This window comes from Cervus canadensis, chromosome 8, assembly GCF_019320065.1.
Source record: "Cervus canadensis isolate Bull #8, Minnesota chromosome 8, ASM1932006v1, whole genome shotgun sequence".
In the NCBI taxonomy this organism is placed as follows: Eukaryota; Metazoa; Chordata; class Mammalia; order Artiodactyla; family Cervidae; genus Cervus; species Cervus canadensis.
Genome location: NC_057393.1, coordinates 9,418,888 through 9,445,527, shown reverse-complemented (window position 1 = coordinate 9,445,527; position 26,640 = coordinate 9,418,888). Strand labels below are relative to the sequence as shown.

Here is a 26,640-nt window from a genome sequence, read left to right as displayed (position 1 = left end):
TGGCCAAATGCACTGGAGTTGGAGAAATGCACATTTTAAAAGAAGATATTATTTCAAACAATTGTAATCACCAAGGTGTTTTGAAAGACTTGGTAAAATTCAGAGCTATTTAATCAGGAAATGGACATCGGGTTCTCTTGGTTGGTGTGTATATAGCTGGTAATGAGCCTTGGAAGGCAAGTGGGCTGCCATTCCTTTTGATGGCTGAATGATTATGATTTTGCGGATGGACCATTTTTTTTTTCAGATGATGGAAATTTGGATTGTTTTCACTCTGTCTCTTATGAATAATACTGCCATGAATATTCATGCACAATTTTCTGTGTGGACGCATGTTTTCATTTCCTTGCTAAATACATTGTAGAAACCTGGACCATATAGAAACTAGTGTGAAACATTCGAGAACCTGCTAGACTGTCTTCCGTAGGGGCTTCTGCTAGGTTCTCACAACTGTGACACTCATCGGACTGAGCCATGTGGTCTTAGTATCATAAATATAGAAAGAATTCCAACATGTGTGCCCAGGTCACCCCTGTGGACACACCACACACAGGCTGACATGTCCTCCAGCTGCCCCACCAATTGTGACCCACACCTGGAACAGACGAGGGTCTGTTTACCTGCCTTTGCCCTGAGTGATGCAGGGGGGCTCTTAAGACCAGGCAGCCAGGACGTCAGACTGGTCCTGCTTCTGCCACTGGCGCCCTGGGATGTGGGCAAGTCCCTTGGCCTTTCTGGGTCTCAGTTCCTCTCCATCCAAGTCGTACTGAGGTTTATGAAGGAACTAGGGGTGGACACGCTGTAGCTGGACCCCAGGGAAGAGGGCCCTGCAAACAGGGCATCCAGACGAGGGTCTGTTTACCTGCCTTTGCCCTGAGTGATGCAGGAGGGCTCTTAAGACCAGGCAGCCAGGACGTCAGACTGGTCCTGCTTCTGCCACTGGCGCCCTGGGATGTGGGCAAGTCCCTTGGTCTCTCTGGGTCTCAGTTCCTCTCCATCCAAGTCGTATTGAGATTTAGGAAGGAACCAGGGGTGGACATGTGGTAGCTGGACCCCAGGGAAGAGGGCCCTGCAAACAGGGCATCCTGGTGGTCTGTGGCTAATTTGTCAGCCTTCATCGAGGACCACAAAGACAGGAGAGGGAGGGAAGGAGCAGGTCATCATTTCCTAGTCCGGGTGGGAACGGACACAGAAAATCTCTGGTGAAGACAAGGGGGGAAGCAGCAGGCAGCCCCCTTCTCCTAGAGAACCCGGGGTTCCCACAGCCCTGCATGGCTGGGCTCCAGGGGAGGAGGAGATCAGGTGTCAGCCGCTGTGTGTATATAGCCCCAGGCCTCCGGGGCCAGGCTCACTGCTGAGGCCGGGGCCAGCCTGTGAAGATGAAGCTGTTCAGCGCCATCCCTTGGGCCTTGCTGCTCAGCACAGGTAAAGCCTGGCCCCCAGCCCCCTGCCCCCGGGGCCTCTCTGCTTGCTGTTCACGTAGAGATTCTGTGCAGTTCGCTTGTTGCCACGGAAGAGGGTCTGCAAGCCGCCCTCCTCCAAGGAGATGCCGCCCTCAGCCTGGCCTGGAGGAGGAAGGTCCAGGAGGATGGCCAAGACCCAGGGCTGAGTATATGGTGATTCTTAAGCATTTTCTGGGCTCTCCCTCCTTGTTCTGGCATGCATTCCCTGAGCCCCCCTGCCTTAACCAATGTCCCCTGGGATGCTTCCCTGCTGGCTTAGCTGGTAAAGAATCTGCCTGCAATGTGGGAGACCTGGGTTCGATCCCTGGGTTGGGAAGATCCCCTGGAGAAGGGAAAGGCTACCCACTCTAGTATTCCAGCCTGGAGAATTCCAAAGACTGTATAGTCCATGGGGTCGCAAAGAGTCAGACACGACTGAGTGACTTTCACTCACCTGGGATGCCCTGAGGGACAGCCAGCCCTCACCCAAACCTGGATGAGGTGAACCAGTCATGGTCAGCTCTTCAGGGGTCTTGGAGGTGTGACAGTGTGGGTGCTGTAGGTGGGACCCTGGCTGGACCTGATTGGAGGGTGGCATCCAGAGGGAAGTGGGGGCCCTTAGAAAAGCCCCTGGAGAGGTGGGAGTGCTCTGCCTCTGCTCCTGGGATGGAGACGTGGCAATAACATGAGCTCAGGAATGACCAGCAGGAGCAGCAGCTCCCAGCAGGGTTGAGGATGTCCTGACAGGTAGTCATAGTCCTTCAGGGGGCTAGGCGTTGGGCCTGCACTGAACACAGAGGGCCCCGTGCTGGTCTGGGCTCCTGGGGTAGCGCTAGTGGTAAAGAGTCTGCCTGCCAATGCAGGAAACTCAAAAGATGCGGGTTCGATCCCTGGGTTGAGAAGATCCCTTGGAGAAGGCAATGGCAACCCGCTCCAGTATTCTTGCCTGGAAAATTCCTTGGATACGGGAGCCTGGCAGGCAACAGCCCGTGGTGTCTCGAAGAGTGTGACATGACTGAGGGACTCGCTACTCATGCTGGTTCCCAGTGCTGGCGGGAAAGAACAGGAAGGCAGCCATTTCTTCAGGGAAATCCCTGTCTCCTCCTTCCTGGTTCTCTCTGTCTGTCTCATTTTGTCCTTCCTCCTCTGCCCTTTTCAGTCCGTCTCCTCTTTTCCTCTCTCCTCACCCAGCTTCCCTCCCCTCTCCCTATTTTTCCTCCGGCTCACCTTTGCCCCTCACACTTCTGGTCAGGGGCTGTCCCGTGACTAGGCTCTCTCTTCCCTCCCCGTTTCTTTCCCTACAGTCAATGGTGGGTCACGACTAGGAGTGAGCGGGGACGAGCGGAAGCGAGGGTCGTGCAGTCAGTGTGTGCGCCCACATCCCCCCTCAGGGTCCACCCCAGGCTCCCGTGATGAGGACCTTCCTGTCTCCCTGGCCCGCGGTGGGGGTGGCGAGGGGCAGGCCTTCTCCTAGCACACTTCGTGGGCACCTTGCAGGTAGAAGCGGGTCCATCAGAGCCCCTCCGGCTTCTGCTCTTTCTCAAGTGCCTTCACTTCAAATCATCAACAGATCAAGATGGCGAGTTTTGGGGTGATGTGTCTTGAGCTCCTACAAGGGGCTGTGTGTCCCCCTGCTTCAGAGTCGGGACCTCAGACTCTAGATCAGAGGAGGTCACTATACATGTGGATCCAGGCCAGAGAGGTCACCTGAAGGGACAGGAATGATCTCTGCTTCTGTCCTTGAGGCCTGCTCTCAGACAGACCTTCATGTGTATCTTCCTAAGCAGACAGTGATGGATGACCCAGGGTGGGGAAGGTTTGTCTTTTTTTTAATATTTTAATTTTTGTTTTTTAAATTATGAAAGTATGATAACACCTTTACAGGAGACTTGGAAAATACAGAACAAAGTTACATATAGTTCCACTATCTATTACAATTATTTTTCAAAATAGATAAGATGTTTCATTGGAGTTTCAATATCAAACTCTCAAAATTAATAGAATGAATATACAGAGAAGTAAAAGGATATAACAGACCTCAGAAGCCCTGTGAACCAATTCAACATAATTAAGATTTATACAGTTTTCACACAACAGTAAGATACCAATTCTATTCAGGTTCCTATAGGCTATAAACTAGGAGACACTGGAACATATCCAGGGACATAAAACAAGGTACAAAAATTTCATGGTCTAAAGTTTTTGAAATCATACAGTCTGTTCTCTTATCACTGTGGAATTATGTTAGAAATCAATATCAAAAGAAATTTGAAAATAACTGTGCCCCCAATCCAATGACACTTCAAGACTCAGGAAGGGTAGGTGGAGATGGACCCCAGGGTCCTGGTTGACATTTATGGTCAAATAGCTTCCAGAGGACTTGTTGATTTCTGTTTACTAAGGAAAGCAGTTTCTATGGGAAAGGAAATGAATGAGTGGCAGGTAACCTAGTGGGGAGCATCCCTGGGACGGGCACTGAACTATGCATGTGTGGACTGTCCTCTGGAACCAACGAGGCTCTTACTGTTGAATGTCCATTTTAGAGATTAATGGATTGAGGCTTAAGGAGAGAAAATAACTTGTCCAAAGCCATGCATCTCTCACCCCCACAGGGCTGTGACCCAGGGCCATCTAATTCTTAAGCTTTGCTACGCCTGATCGTTGTATCATGAAGATAAGCCACAGTGCAGGTCCACCCTGGGAGGCCATGTGATTGAAATCAGGGCCCCTGATCCATGCACCTAACTCAGGTCCCTGATACAGTGAACCTTCTACAAATTAAGATGGCCCACTTCTCCTTAACTGAAAATGTTCACTCCAACATCAAATTCACCACCAAAGGATGAACAAGAAACGTTCACATCCTAGTTGGGTGAACTACTCTCTTAGTTTGGCTGGGATTGAGACATTTTCTGGGAGAAGGTGGTTCAGTGCTGAGACCTGGATAGTGCCAAGGCTAAAGGGACAAGGTGGTCACCTTCCTGGGAGCTGACTCTTCCAACTCTGGCTGCAGAGAGGGAACACTGGCCCTAAACTGAGTAGATCTGGGGAAAACAAAGACATCAAGCTGAATGGGCCAGACATCGAGGGCGCTCCTTCTGCCCTTCCGCTGTGTGACCAGGATGGTCCCCAGGGTGGAGGACAGCAAAGCATCTCTCTCATCTCAGTGCCATCCCTTGGCACACAGCTCGTCCGCACAGGGTTATGTGTTTTCCATTCTCTTACCGTGGCCGCTCTGTAACCTCTCATTTTCACGATGTTTTTCTGTTTTGCCACCTTTCAGCCACACTGGTTTCAGCAGAATCGGATGAAGGTAAGTGTAGACGATATGATTTCACCACTTCCCCTCATCACGTGGAGATGGGCCTTAAAGTTGAGGTGCACGGTTTCTCTACAAGGGAAACGTACGTACCCGTTACCAAAAGAACATGGCTTTCTATACTTCACAGCCTGGCTCCGCCATCACAATCCCTAACTCCAGTCTCTCCAGGCCTCTGAGGACTCCCCGCTCTGCCTCACTCCTTCTCTCCACCCCACCGCATCTTCCAAACTCGGGAGAAGCCTCACTTCGGGGGCGGAGGAAGGGGCCACGTCTCCATGGAGCAGGTGGTCCAGGAGGATGGAGCCGCCTCCTAATGGCTGGAGGCAGCAGGGCTGGGGCACATCACCGTCTTCAGGGTCAGAGATGAGAGCTTCGAAGGGAGAGGGCGTGAGGGCAGTGGGATGGACCGGGTCAGAGGGTGCAGCTGACCAGAGACGGGTCGTGTGCTCTAGAAGTTTCCAGGCCCAGGCACTGGCTGAGCACCTTCCAACCAGGAGCTCATTAGATCCAAACGCCTGAAGGAAAGCGCTCTTTTTATCCTCTCCTACAGATGTGGAGCCCGGGCGTCACTGAGTGGGTCCTGGCGCCCCCTGCTGGTCCGCACAGTGAATGGGTTCTCTTGGCACTGAGGGGTCCTCAGGCCTTTGCCATTTCTCAGGCTTCACTGGGAAGAGACATGCAGGAGACAGAAAGAGGGGTTTGTGTGCACCTTCTGACCTCCAGTCTGGCCATGCTGTTGATAATAAAGATTTATTTGCTGAAGAGGGATTAAATATATCTGTGTTCACCGGTCAAAACAAATTTCAGTGATGGGTATGGTTCCTTTTAAAATGTTTAAAAAAGTAAAACATTAAAAATACATTTTTGGAGGTCATTAGACTTGGATCATTGTCGAATTGTGATTCCTGGAATCTGGAAATCACAAGATGTAATGATGGTTTGGGGCCCGAGGATGGTACAGCCCCCACCCAGGGGTTGTCACAGCCTCTGGGCAGCAAGAAAGCTGGCTTCTGTTGTAGACACTAGGAAATGTGGGGGCGTCCGCAGAAGCCTCTCCGGGAGGATCTCCAGCGCCTTCTCATGGCAGCCAAAGTGCACCTGGACCATCCAGATGAAGAGCGGTTATCAAATTATACTGACAATTCCATTTCTCAGGTCAGTGCTCAGTGGAGGGTTCTTTGCTGATGCTCTACTTTGATGGGAAGGTGTCCCTCTCTGCCCCTTCCCTTTCCCCTGCACCACCCAGCACACACATCCGGACACATCCTGACTCCAGCTCACTCCTGTTGGTGACCCTGCATGGCCCCCTGCCCTCTGCATAAAGCGGACCCTCCTTGCATGGCTTTCAGATCCCTCCAGGGGATCCCTGATCTCCCCTCCTTTCTCACCTCTTCTCCCCCTGCCCCCTCTCTGAGCTGAGCCAGCACACTCTGAGCTGTGGACCCCCCCAGACTGTCGGGCAGCTCTGAGCCTTTGCTCACACTGTCCCCTCTGCCTGGAAGGCACCTTCCACCTCTCCCAGACTCACCACCTGCTGCTTAGTGTCCTCATTTCCTAGTGCATGATTTCACTGGAGGAAGAACGTTTCCATCACACCTGAAACCCCTGCTCTGACTCTGTCCACAGCTGGGCGGATCTTTCTCGGATTTGTGCCCCTTCCATTAATCCGTGCAAAACTCTGGGGGAATTGACAGCATAACATCACTCCTGCTGATGTCTGAGTTTGTCTCTCCTAGGATGCGTGTCTATCGCTTGTTTGTTTTACCTAGGAGTGGATACGTGATTGAAAGATCTAATAAATGTTTGAAAGTATGAATGAAGTTATTACGCTCCAGAAGGCATTTCCAAAGTAGCAATAGTTACAGCATTTCTGTAGCAGGCTATTCTTCATGAATTTTAACCTGGAAGTGACAGTTTCATTATTTGTGGAATAAAATTCACTGTCAGGGGTGGCTGAGATTAGTTCTATCATCTTGTGACTGAGGGCCCTGTCCCTCCAGACCTTCTATGAGGTCAGGTCTCCCACTAGGTGGAGGAGCTGCTCCGTGTGAGGAGGACAACCTGGAGACGCCTGCCCTGCAGCCGGGCTCAGACCATCTACCCAAACCACACGCCAGGGCTGAAGGAGGCAGGCATTTCCTGCATCACCATTTCTGTTAGAGTCAGAGGGATAGATTATTCTAAAAGTTTTCATTATTGTCCCTTTGACCCTCTCCAAGGCCAGTCTTGGATATGACTGTCCTTGGGGCAAGGAAGGAATCATTCCATCCAAGAGCAAGCTAGTCTAGAGGAAGCTGAGTGTGTGTCCTGGTGAGATGTCCCTTCCGGGTCTCGTTTTAACCCAGAGAGGCTCCAACCTCCCTCCTGGGTGGGACACATGCTGGAGGCTGAGAGAGGAAGACAGGGTGGGGTCAGGTCTGATGGGCAGGAGGAGGAGGCAGAGACCTCAGCAGGAGTGTGACAACCCGTGTGTGCACTTTGCCCACAGCAGGGAGAGCTGGATGCCCCTCTCGCCTCTGCAGATCCTGGAGGCCAAGCAGGGGTCCTGGGCCCCCTGTGCCAGGGGTGCAGAGGGTGAAGCAGAAGTGGAGTCACACACCCCTGTCTGGGCCTCACCTGACTCCATTCTTGTTGCCCAAGGAAACGGTCCTCAGGGTTGACTGTACTGCTCCGTCCAGTGGCTCCTGACCCCAGAGTCCTGGGTGGGCTTCCCTGAGCCCCAGCAGTGGGGCTGCCCAGGAGGCAAGGAGTCAGCTGCAGCCCTGGTGTGGGGAGGGTCCTGGGTGACCACCACCCCCTCCTCCAGAAGGGTGAGTCTCCCTCCCCGAGGGCACCATCCTGGGACGTCTGGTGAGCAAAGCTCTGTGATTGTGTGGAGTCTGGACAGGGGAGGCTGCCTGCCGGAGGGACCATGATTCCAAAGGCTGATGTCTTCCCTTCCCACTGCTCCAACAGACTCAACTGTAATGAAGAGGATGTGGAAATCATAGACGGGCTGCCAGACAGTACTACATTTGGGAAGTTCTGTTCAGGGGCACGCCTGGTATTTCGTTCTTCTTCCAATGTCATGACCGTGAAGTACTACAGAAATTCCAACCAGCCAGTATCTTCTTTTGATATATTTTACTACGGGCGTCCCTCAGGTAGGTGAGATGGGCAGGGGTCTGCTGACATACCCTCTCCTGTCCGCGCACGGCTCTGTGGCCACTTGGGCACGTGGCTGTTACGTGACTGCTGAAATAAGGTGGAATCTAAGTTCTGCATGACCGTCACTGGGTGAGCGAGAGTCAGCATGACCCAGTGAGTCTCTCCGGAGACATCCACCCACTCATTCCCAGCATTCTGCATCTGAGACACTGGAATTTGAAAGGCCCATGTGAAAATTCTTTTCAAATTTTACTCTTCCCTTTGATTATGTCCCATATTCCTCCCAAGTAGAAAATTTCTTTCTTGATTTCTAGCACGTATATTTAAAATGTGTACTACACATAGGATACTATATAAAATGTATATATTTAACAGATATATAGATATAATGCACATATATATCTTAGTACATAGATATAGCAGGATGTATATTCACCGTTTACTACACAAAATGTATATTATGTTCACCAAATATTTATGCATACAAATATATACATGTGTCACCTAGGGCAAATCAGCACAGTTTCTCAAAATTGTTTCTTTTTTCTCATTAATGATCAGTTAAACTTTCCCCACACTTATCACTGGGAAGAAAATGCTTGTTTAATTGAAGTGAAGTGAAAGTCGCTCAGTTGTGTCTGACTCTTTGCAACCCCATGGATTATACAGTCCATGGAATTCTCTAGGCCAGCATACTGGAGTGGGTAGCCTTTCCCTTCTCCAGGTGATCTTACCAACCCAGGGATTGAACCCAGGTCTCCTGCATTGCAGGCGGATTCTTTACCAGCTGAGCCACAAGGGCAAGAAAGTGAAAATGAAATCACTCAATCATGTCCGACTCTTTGCGACCCCGTGGTTCCTCCATGCATGGAATTTCCCAGGCAAGAATACTGGAGTGTATTGTCATTTACATCTCCAGGGAATGTTCCTGTCCCAGGGATCAAACCCAGGTCTCCCGCATTGCAAGCAGACGCTTTTACCGTCTGAGCCACCAGCGAAGCTCCCCGAGCCACAAGGGAAGCCCACAAATACTGGAGTGGGTAGTCTACCCCTTCTCCAGAGTATTTTCCCAACCCAGGAATAGAATCAGGGTCTCCTGCATTGCAGGCGGATTCTTTACCAACTGAGCTATGAGGGAAGCCCTGTGTAACTGACTAGTTAAGTTCTCCATCCACAGCTTCGTGATCTGTGCTCACACCGAAGAGTGGACAAGTGTTGCAGATGAAAACAATCTTCCTGGAAGACTCTTCTGGAATCAGCTGACCACGAGGAGAGACAAGTCCTGGCCACCTGTCTGATCACAACTGCTTGTCCCACCCTGTCTCATCCATCCTTCTGTATCTTCCCTGCAAAGAAAGATTCCTTACTCCTGAGTTTTCAATACTTACCAGTCTTGTGGTTGGATCATTCCAGTTGTCATTATAATCATTCTGAAAAACGTCTCTTTACCTGAGTCTGGATTTGTTCTTTTACTCTAAATGTCCTCATGTCACAGATTAGAGAATCAGACATCAGTGAGAATGAGAGGAACCCCTTCTGAAGTTCTTTAAAATCATAGGGGTTTTTATTTTTTGAGGCCTGTCTTCAGATAGTTACATTATTTACTATTTCCCTCTCCTGCCCAAGATAAACCGCTAAGACAAAATAGAGACATTTGAGCATCTTTCTGCTAAACTTTCTGACAATGTGGTTGATGATAAAGAATATTTGATGGTAATGCCTTAAATTTCTTCTAATATCCACTAGCCAACTATAACTACATTGGGGTGTCTTAAAAAGTTTTGCAAGGAGTAAAACATATTTTGTTTGTGGGATCATCAGATTCAGGGGTTTTTGTTGGTTGGTTGGTTTTTAATGTTTACAATGTTGTGCTGGTTTCTGCTGTAAGAGGACATGAATCCGCCATAATCTTACGTTTATCTCCTCCTCCGTGTGCCTCCCTCGCCTCCCCCATCCTGCCCCTCTAGGCCATCTCAGAGCACCAACTGGGCTCCCTGTGTTATAGAGCAACTTCTCTCCAGCTACGCATTTTACACATGATAGTGTGCACATGTTGATGCTATTTTCTCCATTCATCCCACTCTCTCCCTCTCCTGCTGTGTCCATGAGTCCATTCTCTATATCTGCATCTCCATTAGGTTCATCTATACCATTTTTCTAGATCCCATAAGTAAAGTATTAGTCACTGCGTCATGTGCAACTCCTTGCAAATGCACAGACTGTAGGTTGCCAGACTCCTCTGTCCATGGAATTTTCCAGGCAAGAATACTGGAGTGGGTTGCCATTCCCTTCTCCAGGGGATCTTCCAGACCCAGGAGACCCAGTCTCCTGCATTAGCAGGCAGAGTCTTTACCATGTGAGCCCAAGCACCAAATTCCATCAGTTTCAGTTCAGTCACTCAGTCGTGGCCAACTCTTTGAGACCCCATGGACTGCAGCATGCCAGGCCTCCTTGTCCATCACTAACTCCCAGAGTTTACTCAAACTCATGTCCATTGAGTCGGTGATGCCATCCAGCCATCTCATCCCCTGTTGTTCCCTTCTCCTGCCTTCAGTCTTTCCCAGCCTCAGAGTTCTTTCCAATGAGTCAGTTCTTCACATCAGGGGGCCAAATTATTGGGGCTTCAGCTTCAGCGTCAGTCCTTCCAATGAACATCCAGGACTGATTTTCTTTAGGACTGATGGGTTTGATATGACTGTGTGCCGGGATCCAGCCCCAGCAGGATCCAGGGGAACCCTCAGGATGAATGGAGTCGGTGAATGAGAGAGAGAGAGAAAGAAAAAGAGAGAGAGAGAGAGATCAGACCAGGAAGGTGCGGCAGAGTCTGGCAGTTGCTTTATTTTTCACCATTGCCTTTATACCCTAAAATTGGTACATTTCTAAGGGGCAGATAAGCATACAGACTTAGTTTAACATTATATCAACTTGTCCTTCACGAAACCAGGTGTGTTCTGTATATTTTTTGTTTATGAGAGTCTTTTCCCATAGATTTTTTGTACATTATCTTCTGGCCTTGAGGTTAGCAGAAAACAGAAGGTTGGCAATCTCATGGTACAGCAAGTTGTAACATAATAGAAATACAATCCTGTTAACATAAAAGTCAGTCTTTTTGCAGAAATTCTCAGCTAAACTTATCTAAAAAGTTTAACACACAAAGACTCTGTGGCTCTGGTGAGGCAGCCCCTGTTTAGCACTCTTGGTTAAAATTAACAATTATCTTATTGCTTTTACACTAGGGCCAAACTCTTATTTTACTATATCTTTAACTATATTAATAATAGTTTCCACTGCACAACCTCAGCACATTAACATCAATCAAACGTTGATCTAATAACCACATTCAAAGCAATATTTTTTGTATTTTCTAATAGGGCTTTTTCACCCCCCAAAGGGCTCTGTGCCTATTAGGGCCTTTTTAATGGTTAATCTCTATGTATAATATCTTTTGGCTTTCAGGCCTGTTGACAATTTATGGTTTGCACCTGGTGCAACTTTAAGCAACTTCAGTAGCCGACCCTGTCTTTTTTGTGATTAATCTATTTTCTTTCTATTAGGTGTCATCTCCAAGGGAAATAGATAGGATTACATTTTCACAGAACAGAAATGCAAAGGATTGCAAAAACAGCAAATATGGCACAAAACAGGCTCTTAGTCCAAAAGTTAATTACCTGCAAGAAGTCACCAGCTAATCTCTATCTAAACTATTTTCTATTAGGCGTATATGTGGCTATAATATTTGTGGGGCTTTTCTCACCCCGTGAAGGGGCCTATGCTTAATAGCTTCTTTTGTTAGCGTACTGTGCTTAGGATGTTTAGGACAATCAAGAGCATTTTGTGCAATGAGATCACACATTTATCAAACAAGCCAGAATGCCAGCAAAATGTTTGAATTGAAGCATTTCCTTCATCCCTGGCCCCTTCATAGGGTACCAGCATCCAGGAGATTTATTAATTAGCTTTTAAGTTGGTCTTTATTCAGTGAAAGAGGAGCAGGAGAGCTCTTGGCAGGCAACACAAGAATCTGCAGCAGGGCAAATAAGAACAACAGCAGAAAAGGGGGGAGGATACAGGGTGGGGTAGAGGCCGAGGTCAACCTGGAGGGTCCCTTATCCTAGACAGCCTTGCCTGTCAGGTTCTTTCCTCGTGACCTCATCATGGATGGGGTCCTGGACGGCCTTGCCTGCCCGGTATTTTCTTCATGACCTCGTCACGGCTGGGACCCCCCATAATGGCTCCCGGCCACCATGACACCCTAAACGTGGCCAATCTTGTCTGACCTCCGGAGCTAAATCCCATATATATATATGTGCTAATACACAATATTTACTTTTCCCTTTCTGACTTTCTTCACTCTCTACAACAGGCTCTAGGTTCATCCACCTCTCTAGAACTGATTCAAATTTGTTCTTTTTATGGCTTAGTAATATTCCCAGATTCAGGTTTTGATGTTGCATTTTACCAGAGGCCAGGATGTTAGGAGGACCAAGAAGCATAATGTCTGCCTGAGTGACACAAATCCCACACATGAGGGCACACCCGTATCCTCCTCTGTGTTATTTTGTTCTCTTTGGAGAGTTGGGGGACGTAGAGTCTTTTCCCAGACTTGGGGCAGGGTTATCAACTCCCTCGAGAGCACCACTACGTCTATCTGGACCATCCTGATGAGACCAGCTCAGAAAGTCATGTTGGGGTCTCCCTTCCTCAAGTGAGTTCCCTGGAGGTGAGGTTTCTCTCCTGATGTAGATTTTAAGAAAGATCCCACCCTGCTCTCTTCCAGTTCACCATCCAGCACACGCATCTAAACACATCTGATTTCATTTGCACTTCCTGTTGAAAACCCTCCTATGGATTTCTGTCTTCAGGATAAAGTTTACCCACCTTAGCCTAGTTTTCCAAAATCTCTCCTTTTCTGACCTTCCCTCCCTTCTCACCTCTTTTCCCCTCTGCTCCTCTCAATGCTGGACCATCACACACTGAGTTTTGGAGACTGAAGAATTTTGGGCAACTCCATGCCTTTGACACACGATCTCGTCTGCCAGGATTGCATCTGTCCAACCCTCTTGACTCACACGCCCTCTGCCAGAACCCCCCCCATATAGGATACCATGGTTCAGAGAGGGTTAACGTTACCTTATCACCTTCCTGACACCTCTTAGGTGCAGGGATCTCGCTCCTTCCTCCTCCCCCCGCCGCCCCCAACTTACCTTGTGTAAATCCCTGGGTCATTTAACTTATCATTTATTAGTTGTGTGGCTGTACCATTGTGGGACTCCAGTGTCCAAGTTGCAATTCTTGAATGAATGAGTGAATGCACACATGCATTTTCAATGATCCTCTAAAGTACTGCATTTCTTTCCAGCCAGTCTTCACACAGGTTAACATGGGGAATCATATTTCCTTCCATTCTAGACTGAGCTGAACATAACCTATATAAAACTTTGTTCTACATTTTCCAAATCTCCTGTAAATATGCTATCCTACTGTCATAATTTAAAAAACAAAAAAAATGGAATTAATAATGAGAAGATTTCTTATCAAAAAGTTGACAGTTCCAGAGAGTTTAACAATGAAAATCACTGTTTCAGTGACCTTTAACTTTCCAAAATATCTTGAGGAAGTGAAAACGGTACCCAGCTCATTTTATAAGTTTAGAATAATCTGATGTAAGTATAATCTGATACAAGTAACGGGAAAGAACAGTACAGGAAAGAAAACTTCATGCAATCTAATTCAAGAACACAGATGTCAATATAAGAGCAAAAAATGAAATAGAATACAGTTTTAGAAATTGAACTTAGTAGAGTGATAATATTCATAAAGCATAAGGATTTATTCCAAGAGTACAACGATACACTAAAAATCTATTTAGAGATTCCAGTCATCTTTTCTGACCACAGTGCAGTAAGATTAGATCTCAATTACAGGAAAAAAATTGTTAAAAATTCAAACATATGGAGGCTAAATAACACGCTTCTGAATAACCAACAAATCATAGAAGAAATCAAAAAAGAAATCAAAATATGTATAGAAATGAATGAAAGTGAAAACACAACAACCCAAAACCTATGGGACACTGTAAAAGCAGTGCTAAGGGGAAGGTTCATAGCATTACAGGCTTACATCAAGAAACAAGAAAAAAGCCAAATAACCTAACTCTACACCTAAAGCAATTAGAGAAGGAAGAAATGAAGAACCCCAGGGTTAGCAGAAGGAAAGAAATCTTAAAAATTAGGGCAGAAATAAATGCAAAAGAAACTAAAGAGACCATAGCAAAAATCAACAAAGCTAATAGCTGGTTTTTTGAAACAATAAACAAAATTGATGAACCATTAGCAAGACTCATTAAGAAACAAAGAGAGAAGAACCAAATTAACAAAATTAGAAATGAAAATGGAGAGATCACAACAGACAACACTGAAATACAAAGGATCATAAGAGACTACTACCAGCAGCTCTATGCCAATAAAATGGACAACTTGGATGAAATGGACAAATTCTTAGAAAAGTATAACTTTCCAAAACTGAACCAGGAAGAAATAGAAGATCTTAACAGACCCATCACAAGCAAGGAAATCGAAACTGTAATCAAAAATCTTCCAGCAAACAAAAGCCCAGGACCAGATGGCTTCACAGCTGAATTCTACCAAAAATTTAGAGAAGAGCTAACACCTATCTTACTCAAACTCTTCCAGAAAATTGCAGAAGAAGGTAACTTCCAAACTCATTCTATGAGGCCACCATCACCCTAATTCCAAAACCAGACAAAGATGCCACAAAAAAAGAAAACTACAGGCCAATATCACTGATGAACATAGATGCAAAAATCTTAACAAAATTCTAGCAAACAGAATCCAACAACATATTAAAAAATCATACATCATGACCAAGTGGGCTTTATCCCAGGAATGCAAGGATTCTTTAATATCCACAAATCAATCAATGTAATACACCACATTAACAAATTGAAAGATAAAAAACATATGATTATCTCAATAGATGCAGAGAAAAGCCTTTGACAAAATTCAACACTCATTTATAATTAAAACTCTCCAAAAGCAGGAATAGAAGGAACATACCTCAACATAATAAAAGCTATATATGACAAACCCACAGCAAGCATCACCCTCAATGGTGAAAAATTGAAAGCATTTCCCCTGAAATCAGGAACAAGACAAGGGTGCCCACTCTCACCACTACTGTTCAACATAGTGTTGGAAGTTTTGGCCACAGCAATCAGAGCAGAAAAAGAAGTAAAAGGAATCCAGATAGGAAAAGAAGAAGTGAAACTCTCACTGTTTGCAGATGACATGATCCTCTACATAGAAAACCCTAAAGACTCTACCAGAAAATTACTAGAGCTAATCAATGAATATAGTAAAGTTGCAGGATATAAAATTAACACACAGAAATCCCTTGCATTCCTATATACTAACAATGAAAAAACAGAAAGAGAAATTAAGGAAACAATACCATTCACCATTGCAACAAAAAGAATAAAATACTTAGGAGTATATCTACCTAAAGAAACAAAAGACCTATACATAGAAAACTATAAAACACTGATGAAAGAAATCAAAGAGGACACAAACAGATGGAGAAACATACCGTGTTCATGGATTGGAAGAATCAATATTGTCAAAATGGCTATTCTACCCAAAGCAGTCTATAGATTCAATGCAATCCCTATCAAGCTACCAACGGTATTTTTCACAGAACTAGAACAAATAATTTCACAATTTGTATGGAAATACAAAAAACCTCGAATAGCCAAAGTAATCTTGAGAAAGAAGAATGGAACTGGAGGAATCAACCTGCCTGACTTCAGACTCTACTACAAAGCCACAGTCATCAAGACAGTATGGTACTGGCACAAAGACAGAAATATAGATCAATGGAACAGAATAGAAAGCCCAGAGATAAATCCACGAACTTATGGACACCTTATCTTTGACAAAGGAGGCAAGGATATACAATGGAAAAAAGACAACCTCTTTAACAAGTGGTGCTGGGAAAAGCTGGTCAACCACTTGTAAAAGAATGAAACTAGAACACTTTCTAACACCATACACAAAAATAAACTCAAAATGGATTAAAGATCTAAATGTAAGACCAGAAACTATAAAACTCCTAGAGGAGAACATAGCAAAACACTCTCCGACATAAATCACAGCAAGATCCTCTATGACCCACCTCCCAGAATATTGGAAATGAAAAGCAAAACTAAACAAATGGGACCTAATGAAACTTAAAAGCTTTTGCACTACAAAGGAAACTATAAGTAAGGTGAAAAGACAGCCCTCAGATTGGGAGAAAATAATAGCAAATGAAGAAACAGACAAAGGATTAATCTCAAAAATATACAAGCAACTCCTGCAGCTCAATTCCAGAAAAATAAATGACCCAATCAAAAAATGGGCCAAAGAACTAAACAGACATTTCTCCAAAGAAGACATACAGATGGCTAACAAACACATGAAAAGATGCTCAACATCACTCATTATCAGAGAAATGCAAATCAAAACCACAATGAGGTACCATTACACGCCAGTCAGGATGGCTGCTATCCAAAAGTCTACAAGCAATAAATGCTGGAGAGGGTGTGGAGAAAAGGGAACCCTCTTACACTGTGGTGGGAATGCAAACTAGTACAACCGCTATGGAAAACAGTGTGGAGATTTCTTAAAAAACTGGAAATAGAACTGCCATATGACCCAGCAATCCCACTTCTGGGCATACACACTGAGGAAACCAGATCTGAAAGAGACACGTGCACCCCAATGTTCATCGCAGCACTGTTTATAATAGCCAGGACATGGAAGCAACCTAGATGCCCATCAGCAGATGAATGGATAAGGAAGCTGTGGTACATATACACCATGGAATATTACTCAGCCGTTAAAAAGAATTCATTTGAACCAGTCCTAATGAGATGGATGAAACTGGAGCCCCTTATACAGAGTGAAGTAAGCCAGAAAGATAAAGAACATTACAGCATACTAACACATATATATGGAATTTAGAAAGATGGTACGATAACCCTATATGCAAAACAGAAAAAGAGACACAGAAGTACAGAACAGACTTTTGAACTCTATGGGAGAAGGTGAGGGTGGGATGTTGTGAAAGAACAGCATGTATATTATCTATGGTGAAACAGATCACCAGCCCAGGTGGGATGCATGAGACAAGTGCTCGGGCCTGGTGCACTGGGAAGACCCAAAGGAATCGGGTGGAGAGGGTGGGGGGAGGGGGGATCGGGATGGGGAATACGTGTAAATCTCTGGCTGATTCATATCAATGTATGACAAAACCCACTGAAATAAATAAATTAATTAATTTAAAAAAAACTATTTAGAGGAACTTATCATTAACAGAATAAATATAAAATCTATAATGACACATCAATATATTCAAAACGAATGAAACAAAATTCTGTTAACTATTAATGATGTCAAATAAAACTCTTAGAAACTACTCACCGACAGGTACAAGCTTAACATCATAAAGTGCAGCTATGAAAAACGTCCAGCAAGATGGCTTCTTTACTGATGAGTCTTTGGAAGGAATTCCATTACATTACAAGCAATACACAATGGCTGGCATCACCCTTGGTCAATTTTCTGTTGCAGGATTTAAAATTTTTGCTTTTACTCCACACACACACACACACACACACACACACACACACACAGCCGGAACAGGTTTGCCAGCTTGGGGTTTCGAAAAGGGGCTAGAATCTTTTTTTAAGACTCTCTAAGAAATTTTAGGAACACTTTTTTGTTCTGGGATTCATGGCACCTTGAAGGGGTGAGGATATTTCCTCCTTCGAGTGACTGACATGCCATCTCGAACCCCTTCAACCACAAGGACAGGCAGTGCCTCCTGGAACTGGAAGGGAAGGGGCTTTGGGGCGAGCTTGCCCAGTGACTCTGGACTGGCAGCCCACCATCCTCTTGTGCTGCTTCCCTTGTGACTTGGCTTCACCCTCAGTTGGGAGGACGTGGAGCAGACCTCTCCCACCTCCCCTGCAGCCAGACCTTCCCTGTCCCTTCACTTGGGGACATGCTTATTCTTGCACCATCACCTGGACAGGGAGCTTCCCGGGGACACTTACACCACCTCCTTCACCATTGAGGCCAGTTCTCAGAGCTGGGTCTGGGATCAGCTTCTCCCAAAGCCCGTGGCACACCCAAGGGGAATAGACACTGAATAAACCTGTGGTTCTGGGGAGGCAGCTTACAAAATGCCCAGCAGACCCTTCAGCTCCTCCCTGAGAATAAAAGCGTGGTCACTGAGAAGGAGACGATGCCTACCCACGGGACGGTCTAGAAAGAGAGCGCTGGGAAGCTCTGATGGAGTGGGAGGTACTTAGAGGGTCTCTGAGCCAGGTGCAGACATCCAGTGCATCTCATGGAGAGGAGAGGACAGCGTGCAGGGGAGCAGTCCAAGGGAAAGCGCTTAGAAGCCAGGAGACCAGGCTTGTTTAGGAGCCTCAGAAACCAGACGTGAGCTTTGGGACAAACATCTGAGGGACGGAAGTCCTCAAAAGCTGCTGTTACCCCATAAATTTTCTCCAGAGGGTCTTGTGAATTTAGGAACCTAAGACTTTGATTCCTGAGTGCCCCTAGAAAAGAAACTGTTGGTTTTTTCCCCCCAGGCAGCCACAGCCCTGCATGGACACTTCCGGGGAGGACAGTGGGCCTGATGTGGGATGACGTAGGATGAAGACAGGCTGCTTGGGCTCGGATGTAAGATGAGGAACTGCCTTCCTTCCATGGTTCCTGCATTCCCTCCATCCAGGCACTTCCATCCGTGGGCAGCTCCTTGACCTCTCCACAGACCAGGGCCAGGAAGCATTCTGTGTGTAGGGGACTGTGAAAGGAATCTGGAAATGATTAAGGAAGAGAGATTCTAGATGGCAGGGGAACTGTGAGGAATTATTGCATGTTATCGTAGTCACAACCAGGGAGCTTAACCACTGGTGCAGAACCAGCATTGTTTTCTGAGAGGGAGACCCTGTCTAATCAGCCTCCTCCTCCATTCAAGAGCCAGGAGAGCTTGAATGACCAGCTGGCTCAGGCAGTTTCCCTGGGCTCTGCTGGAGGTGGAATGTTTCTCCCACTGTGAGCCCATTAGGGCTTCTGTAAAGAAAGATATGACTTAGAAAGAACAGGAAGTTTCTACAACCCATAAGGAAAAGTGAGTGATGCAATAGTAATACAAACTGGCCCAAAGATACGCACAAACAGGCATTTCACCAAAGGACTACAGCTGAGCTAGAGACATATGGAAAAGAGACCAAACTCACTGGCAGTTGGAGAAATGCACATTTTAAAAGATGTTTCATAAGCATTCTTAATCAGCCAGAAATTTTGAAAAATTTAATAAAATTCAGAGTTGCGTAACGTCAGGAATACGGACATTGTGTTCTGGTTGGTATGTAATTGTAATGGTCCTTGAAATGCTATTGGACTGCTGTTCCTTTAAATGGGAGAATGACTTCTGTTGTATAGACAGACCCTGTTTAATTTATGCATTCGACGATGAACGGATGGACATTTGGGTTTTTACCACTCTTTGATATGAATAAGGCAACTATGAATATTCATGCACAGTATTCTGTGTGGACATGTTTTCATTTCCTTGGTTTTCATTACCTGGTAGAAAGTTGGCTGATACATCCTCCACATGCTGAGATTCTGATGCATGTTTTCAACAAGGAGCTCTTCTGGGTTCTTGTAACTGTAACACCCTCACTAATCTGAACCATGTGGGTCTTGGTATAAAAATAGAACAAATGTCAACATGTGCATACCTTTCTCCCTTGTGGACACACCACACACAGGCTAACATGTCCTCCAGCTGCCCCACCAATCATGACCCACACAGAGGTGGGTCTGTTTACCTGCCTTTGCCCTGAGTGATGCAGGAGGGCTCTTAAGACCAGGCAGCCAGGACGTCAGACTGGTCCTGCTTCTGCCACTGGCGCCCTGGGATGTGGGCAAGTCCCTTGGTCTCTCTGGGTCTCAGTTCCTCTCCATCCAAGTCGTATTGAGATTTAGGAAGGAACCAGGGGTGGACTTGCGGTAGCTGGATCCCAGGGAAGAGGGCCCTGCAAACAGGGCATCCTGGTGGTCTGTGGCTAATTTGTCAGCCTCCATCGAGGACCACAAAGACAGGAGAGGGAGGGAAGGAGCAGGTCATCATTTCCCAGTCCGGGTGGGAACGGACACAGAAAATCTCTGGTGAATACAAGGGGGGAAGCAGCAGGCAGTCCCCTTCTCCTAGAGAACCCGGGGTTCCCGTAGCCCTGCATGGCTGGGCTCCAGGGGAGGAGGAGATCAGGTGTCAGCCGCTGTGTGTATATAGCCCCAGGCCTCCGGGGCCAGGCTCACTGCTGAGGCCGGGGCCAGGCTGTGAAGATGAAGCTGTTCAGCGCCATCCCTTGGGCCTTGCTGCTCAGCACAGGTAAAGCCTGGCCCCTGGGGCCTCTCTGCTTCCTGTTCACCTAGAGATTCTGTGCAGTTTGCTTGTTGTCACGGAAGAGGGTCTGCAAGCCGCCCTCCTCCAAGGAGATGCCGCCCTCAGCCTGGCCTGGAGGAGGAGGGTCCATCAGGATGGCCATGACCCACGGCTGAGCATATAATGACTCTCAGACATTTTCTGGGCTCTCCCTCCTTGTTCTGACATGTGTTTTCTGGGCCCTTTGCCTCCCCTTATGCCAATAGCCCCTGGGATGCCCGATGGGACAGCCAGTCCTCAGTCCAGACCTGGACGAGGTGAACCAGTTGTGGGCAGCTTTGCAGGGGTCTTGGAAGTGTGATGGTGTGGGTGCTGGAGGTGGGACTCAGGCTGCATCTGATTGGAGGGGGCATCCAAGGGGAAACAGGGGCCCCTGGAGAAGTCCCAGGACAGATGGGGTGCTCTGCCTCTGCCCCCCGGGAGGGAGATGTGGCAGCAACACGAACTCTGGGTTGACCAGCAGGAGCAGCAGCTCCCAGCAGGGCTGAGGACGTCCTGACTGGGGTCTTAGCCTTGCAGGGGGCTGGGCGCTGGGCCTGCACTGAACACAGAGGGATCCATGAGGATTCTTGGTGCTGGAGGGAAAGAAGGGGGCGGCTGTGCCCTCAGGGAAGCCTCTGTGTCCTTCTTTCCTTGCTCTGTGTGGGTCTCATTCTGTCCTTCCCTCTTCTCTCCCCTTTTCTGCTCAGACTGCTCTTTTCATCAGCCCACACTCTGCTTCCCTCCCCATCCCCTGCTCCCCTGCAGGCAACTGTGGTCATGACTAGGAGCTGGGTGGGAGGCAGGTGGAAGGACGGGCTTGTGCTGTCAGCGTGTGAGCACAGATCCCTCTTAGCATTTATCCCAGTCTCCTGTGATCAGGACCTTCCCGTCTCCCTAGTCTGGGGGCCTCACGGTTCTCTCCTGGGACACTTTGTGGGCAGCTTGTAGGTAGAAACAGTCCATCAGAGCCCTTCCTGCACCTGCTGTTTCTCAAGCACCATCAGTTCAAATCAACAGATCAGGATGGCATGTTTTGGGGTGACGTGTCCTGAACTCCCCCAAGGGGCTGCTGGTTCCCTGGCTTCAAAGCTGGGACCTCAGATTCTAGATCAGAGGAGGTCACTGTACGTGTGGGTCCATGATGGGAAGATGTGTGATTCTGCCCTTGAGATCTGCTTTCAGAGAAACCTCGATTTGTATTTTTCAGAGCAGACGAGATGGACACTCCAGGGTGGGTAGGTTTCCTCTGTGGCCCCCAATCCTATGCCACTTCAGTACTCAGGACGGGCAGCTGGAGATGGACCCCAGTGTCCTGGTTGACATCTCTGGTCACATAGCTTCCAGAGCACTTGTTGGTTTCAATTTACTGAGGAAAGCAGTGTCTATGGGGAAGGAGATAAATGTGGTGGGAGCTTGACAGTGGCGGGGAGCGTAGTGGACAGCCTCTCTGGGCTGGACGCTGAGCTGTGTATGCGTGGACTGTCCTCTGGAACCAAGGAGGCTGTTACTATTAAATTTCCAGTTTACAGGTGCATGGACTGAGGTTTGTGACAATAAATGCCTTGTCTAAAGCCATCCAGCTCTCATCCGAGCAGCTCTGAGCCCCAGGGCCATCTGATTCCTGTACTATCTGTACCCACTGGTCACATCGTGAGGACAAGCCAGGGTCTCATCAACGGTGGAGCCTGAGGGGCTGGATCAGCACCCTTGACCCAAGCCCCAGACTCAGTTCCCTGATACAGTGAAACTTCATAAACTCAGATGGTTCACTTCTCTCCAGTGGAAAATCAATTTCATTTTGTTCAACCTCAAACTGGTCACTGACCTCAGTAAAGAATTGTCCAAACAGTTCACATTCATTAGAGTGATGAAATGTCTAGTTGTGACCAGGTTGGAGAGGTTTCTCAGGAGAGGGTCTTACAATGCTCAGACTGGAAATTCCTGGGGAAATCAGGACAGGTGGGTCAGCATCCTGAGTGCTGACCTCTGGCTCCGGAGAGGGGGCATCACAGAAGACGTGGTGGAATTGGAGAGACAAGGAGAAAGCAGCTGGATGAGGGAGTCTCGAAGGTGGAGGGCCAGACCTCCATGCTGCCCTGCCCCTGTGAGACCAGGTTCGTCCCGGGGACGAGGACGGCCATGCTTTCCTGTCTGTGCTCTGCACCTCCCTTGAGACTCAGCCCTTCTCCGCATTGTCTCTGCAAAAGGCTTGACTCTTCCGTAACGTCCACCTTGTCATCTTGACTTTCTGGGGTTTTTTTTTTTGTTGTTGTTGTTTTGTTTTTCAGCCACACTGGATTCAACTGATGGGCTTCCCTGTAAGTGCACAGATATTATTTCATCCTTTCCTGCTCATCACACAGAGAAGTGCTTGGGGGTTGCAGTCTGAATAACTCTCCCGGAAACACTGGTACCAGTTCACCATTTTGGTCAAAGGAACTTGGCATTTCCAGAGCTGACTGTCGGCCTCGGTTTTAACAGTCCTTAGGGTCCCATACCCCCTGACCTCTCGTGACTCCCACCGTGCTCCTCCTGCCCTCCCCACCTTCCCTCCTCCACAGCCCAAAAGCCTCCTCTGCCCTCCTGCCCGCACAGCCTCACTAGGCAGGCATGGGACCACCTGTCCACAGCACAGGTGTCTCAGGATGACGGAACCGCCTCCGATGGCCAGAGCCTGGAGGGCGAAGGGGCATCACCGTGTCCAGGCAGAGGGTGTGCTGGCATCAGGAGGGGTGCTGGGCAGAGGGACAGGCTTCCTCCTGATGAGAGGGCTGACTGATGATTGATAATTGATCGATTGATGATCGATTGATTTCCCTGTGACTTCTGGCCCAGGTACTCGCTGAGCATTTTTTACAAATAAGAAGTCTTTTGATGATAAACACCCCTGAGGAAAGTAGTGACTTTATCCTCACTTGATGAAAAATGTTTCATCATGCAAGTGTGAAGTTCTTCTATTTTCAGGTGTCAGAGCAAATTGCAGTAACATGTGCGTGGGTTTGCTCTGTTCTGCCGAGTACAAGATAAGATTCACTTTTAGGGGACTCCAGACTTAGACCCTGGAGGTTCCTTTGTGATGGGCGGAAGGGGAAGTTAGGACCATGTACAGTGGTGTGGCGCCCAGGGGTGGTACCTTCCCTGCTGGCCTGGTGTTGCTCCTGGGCACCTGGAATTCTCTCTTCAGTTAAAGATAAAAATTTGTGTGGGGGCTTTTATGAAGAGGAATTTGGAGTGATCCTCCCCTATCTGGGACAGCACACGGAATGCCTCTGGATCATCAACATGGACCCAGGTTACAAAGTTCTTTTGGAAGTACGCCATCTCTAGTAAGTGTTCTTTGCTGATGTTGTGGTTTTATGGGAAGGTGTCCCTCTTTGCCCCTTCCATTTCCCCCTGCACCACCCAGCACACACATCCAGACACATCCTGACTCCAGCTCACTCCTGCTGGTGACCCTGCATGGCCCCCTGACCTCTGCATAAAGCGGACCCTCCTTGCATGGCTTTCAGATCCCTGCAGGGGACCCCGATCTCCCCTCCCTTCTCACCTCTTCTCCCCCTGCCCCATCTCTGAGCTGAGCCAGCACACTCTGAGCTGTGGACCCCCCAGACTGTCGGGCAGCTCTGAGCCTTTGCTCACACTGTCCCCTCTGCCTGGAAGGCACCTCCCGCCTCTCCCAGACTCACCACCTGCTGCTTAGTGTCCTCATTTCCTAGTGCATGATTTCACTGGAGGAAGAACGTTTCCATCACACCTGAAACCCCTGCTCTGACTCTGTCCACAGCTGGGCAGATCCTTCTCGGATTTGTGCCCCATCCATTAATCCGTGCAAAACTCTGGGGGAATTGACAGCATAACATCACTCCTGCTGATGTCTAAATTTGCTCTAGAGAAAGCAGCCTAATCTTTGGGGGGTCAGGGAATAATTTTTTAACTAATGAATGAATAAATGAATGAATGAACCATTGAAAGAAAGAAAGAGTGAATGATAACAGGAAAAGTGAACAAAATGATGTGGCAACAAAAAGCATTTCCAATATAGCAATAAATTACAGCACTTCTATAGCAGGTTAGTCTTCATAGATACTAACGCAGCAGCCACATTTCTATGGCTGGCCACATGCCGTCCAGGGTGGTGGTTGAGACAGGTGATGTTATCTTGTGACCGAAGGCCCTGTCCCTCCAGACCTTCTATGAGGTCAGATCTCCCACTAGTTGGAGGAGCTGCTCTGTGTGAGGAGGACAACCTAGAGATGCCTGCCTCACTGCAGGGCTCAGACCATCTACCCAAACCACACGCCAGGGTTGAAGGAGGCAGGCATTTCCTGCATCATATTTCTATTATGGTCAGAGGGATAGATTATATGAAAAACTTCCCCTGATTGACCTCTCCACTTTTGCAGAGATTTATTTTTGTTCTCACTGTCCTTGGCACCAAGGAAGGAATCAGTCTAAGAGCAACCTAACTAAACAGAGGAGGGCACAGCTAACTAACTAAAAGTTAGCTAAACTAACTTAGAGAGTGTCAAGGGTGTGTCCTGGTGAGATGTCCCTTCCAGGTCTCATTTTAGCCCAGAGAGGCTCCAACCTCCCTCCTGGGTGGGACACACGCTGGGGGCTGAGAGAGGAAGACGGGGGGGGGGTCAGGTCTGATGGGCAGGAGGAGGAGATGGAGACCTCAGCAGGAGTGTGACAACCCGTGTGTGCACTTTGCCCACAGCAGGGAGAGCTGGATGCCCCTCTCACTCTGCAGATCCTGGAGGCCAAGAGGGGGTCCTGGGCCCCTGTGCTAGGGGTGCAGAGGGTGGGCTAGGAGTGGAGTCACACACTCATATCTGAGCCTCACCTGACTCTGCTTATCCATGGAAACAGTCCTCGGGGTTGGCCGTACTGTGCCCTCCAGTGGGTCCTGATCCCAAAGGCCTGGGTGGGCTTCCCTGAGCCATCAGTGGGGCTTCCCGGGAGATGTGGAGTCGTGTGAGGGAAGGGTCCTGGGTGACGCCCCTCTCCAGAAGGGTGAGTCTCCTTCCCTGTGGGCATCAGGCCTGAGAAGTCTGGTGAGAAAAGCTATGTGACTGGGTCGGGTCCAGGCGAGGAGGCTGCCTGCCGGAGGGACCACGATTCCAAAGGCTGATGCCTGCTTTTCCCTCTGCTCCAACAGCCTCAACTGTGATAAAGAGTCTCTGGAGATTATAGATGGGCCACCAGAATCTTCTAGCTCATGGAAGATTTGTGAAACTTCGTACATGGAATACAACTCTTCTACCAATATCATGACCATCAAATACACAAGAAAGCCCAACCACCCTGTCTCTGTCTTCTTATTACTTTTCCACCGTGTGCTTTAGGGTTGGTTTTAGACAGCAGAGACCTGCTGCTCTGCCCCACCCCTGTCCGTGAATGGCTCCATGGGAGCTAGGTGTGTGGTACTTATGTGACTGTTGAAATAAACTTGACCATCACTGGGTGAGTGACAGGCAGGGTGACCCACTGAAGCTCTCCAGAATCATCCACCAGTTCTATCCCAGCCTTTCTACAAACCCCGGGTTTCTGAATTGGAAAGTCCTGATATGAAAATTCTTTTACAAATTTTATTTTTCATCTCAATGATGTGAAAATTTCCTCCCAAATGTAAAATTTCCCTTCTTGATCTTTTTAAAATCCCTTTGGCATTTTCCAATAAATTTATTTTAAATTTGAGGTACAGATAGTATTGCATGTGTGTGCTCAGTTGTGTCCGACTCTTTGCGACCCCATGGACTGTTGACCGCCAGGCTCCTCTGTCCATGGAGTCTTACAGGCAAGAATATTGGAGTGGTTTGCCATTGCTCCCTCTACGGGATCTTCCTGACCCAGGGATTGAACTCACATCTCCTGCATCTCCTTCATTGCAGGTGGATTCTTTACATTGAGCCATCAGGGAATATACAATACATATATATCAGGTCTGTAGGTGTATAGTAAATATGTAGATATATAGCAGATATATATATATGTATATATATATGTATAAGTTCAGTTCAGTTCAGTTCAGTCGCTCAGTCATGTCTGACTCTTTGCGACCCCATGAATTGCATCACGCCAGGCCTCCCTGTCCATCACCAACTCCCTGAGTTTACTCAAACTCATGCCCATCGAATTGGTGATACCATTCAACCATCTCATCCTCTGTTGTCCCCTTCTCCTCCTGCCTTCAGTCTTTCCCAGCATCAGGGTCTTTTCCAA

At 47.6% G+C, this 26,640-nt stretch overlaps 2 protein-coding genes across 2 annotated transcripts; both read left to right on the top strand.

The window, feature by feature from the left end:
* The first annotated feature begins 1,379 nt into the window (after window positions 1–1,379).
* On the top strand, window positions 1,380–9,186 carry LOC122445851 (spermadhesin-1-like). Its single transcript, XM_043475228.1, has 5 exons — window positions 1,380–1,425; window positions 4,726–4,755; window positions 5,784–5,919; window positions 7,720–7,907; window positions 9,089–9,186. The coding sequence occupies exons 1-5, from the start codon at window positions 1,380–1,382 to the stop codon at window positions 9,094–9,096; spliced, it is 408 nt and encodes a 135-aa protein (XP_043331163.1). The 3' UTR covers window positions 9,097–9,186.
* An 11,118-nt stretch (window positions 9,187–20,304) lies between these two features.
* On the top strand, window positions 20,305–26,117 carry LOC122445849 (spermadhesin Z13-like). Its single transcript, XM_043475227.1, has 4 exons — window positions 20,305–20,379; window positions 22,704–22,733; window positions 23,600–23,741; window positions 25,577–26,117. The coding sequence occupies exons 1-4, from the start codon at window positions 20,334–20,336 to the stop codon at window positions 25,761–25,763; spliced, it is 405 nt and encodes a 134-aa protein (XP_043331162.1). The 5' UTR covers window positions 20,305–20,333; the 3' UTR covers window positions 25,764–26,117.
* The last annotated feature ends 523 nt before the right edge of the window (window positions 26,118–26,640 follow it).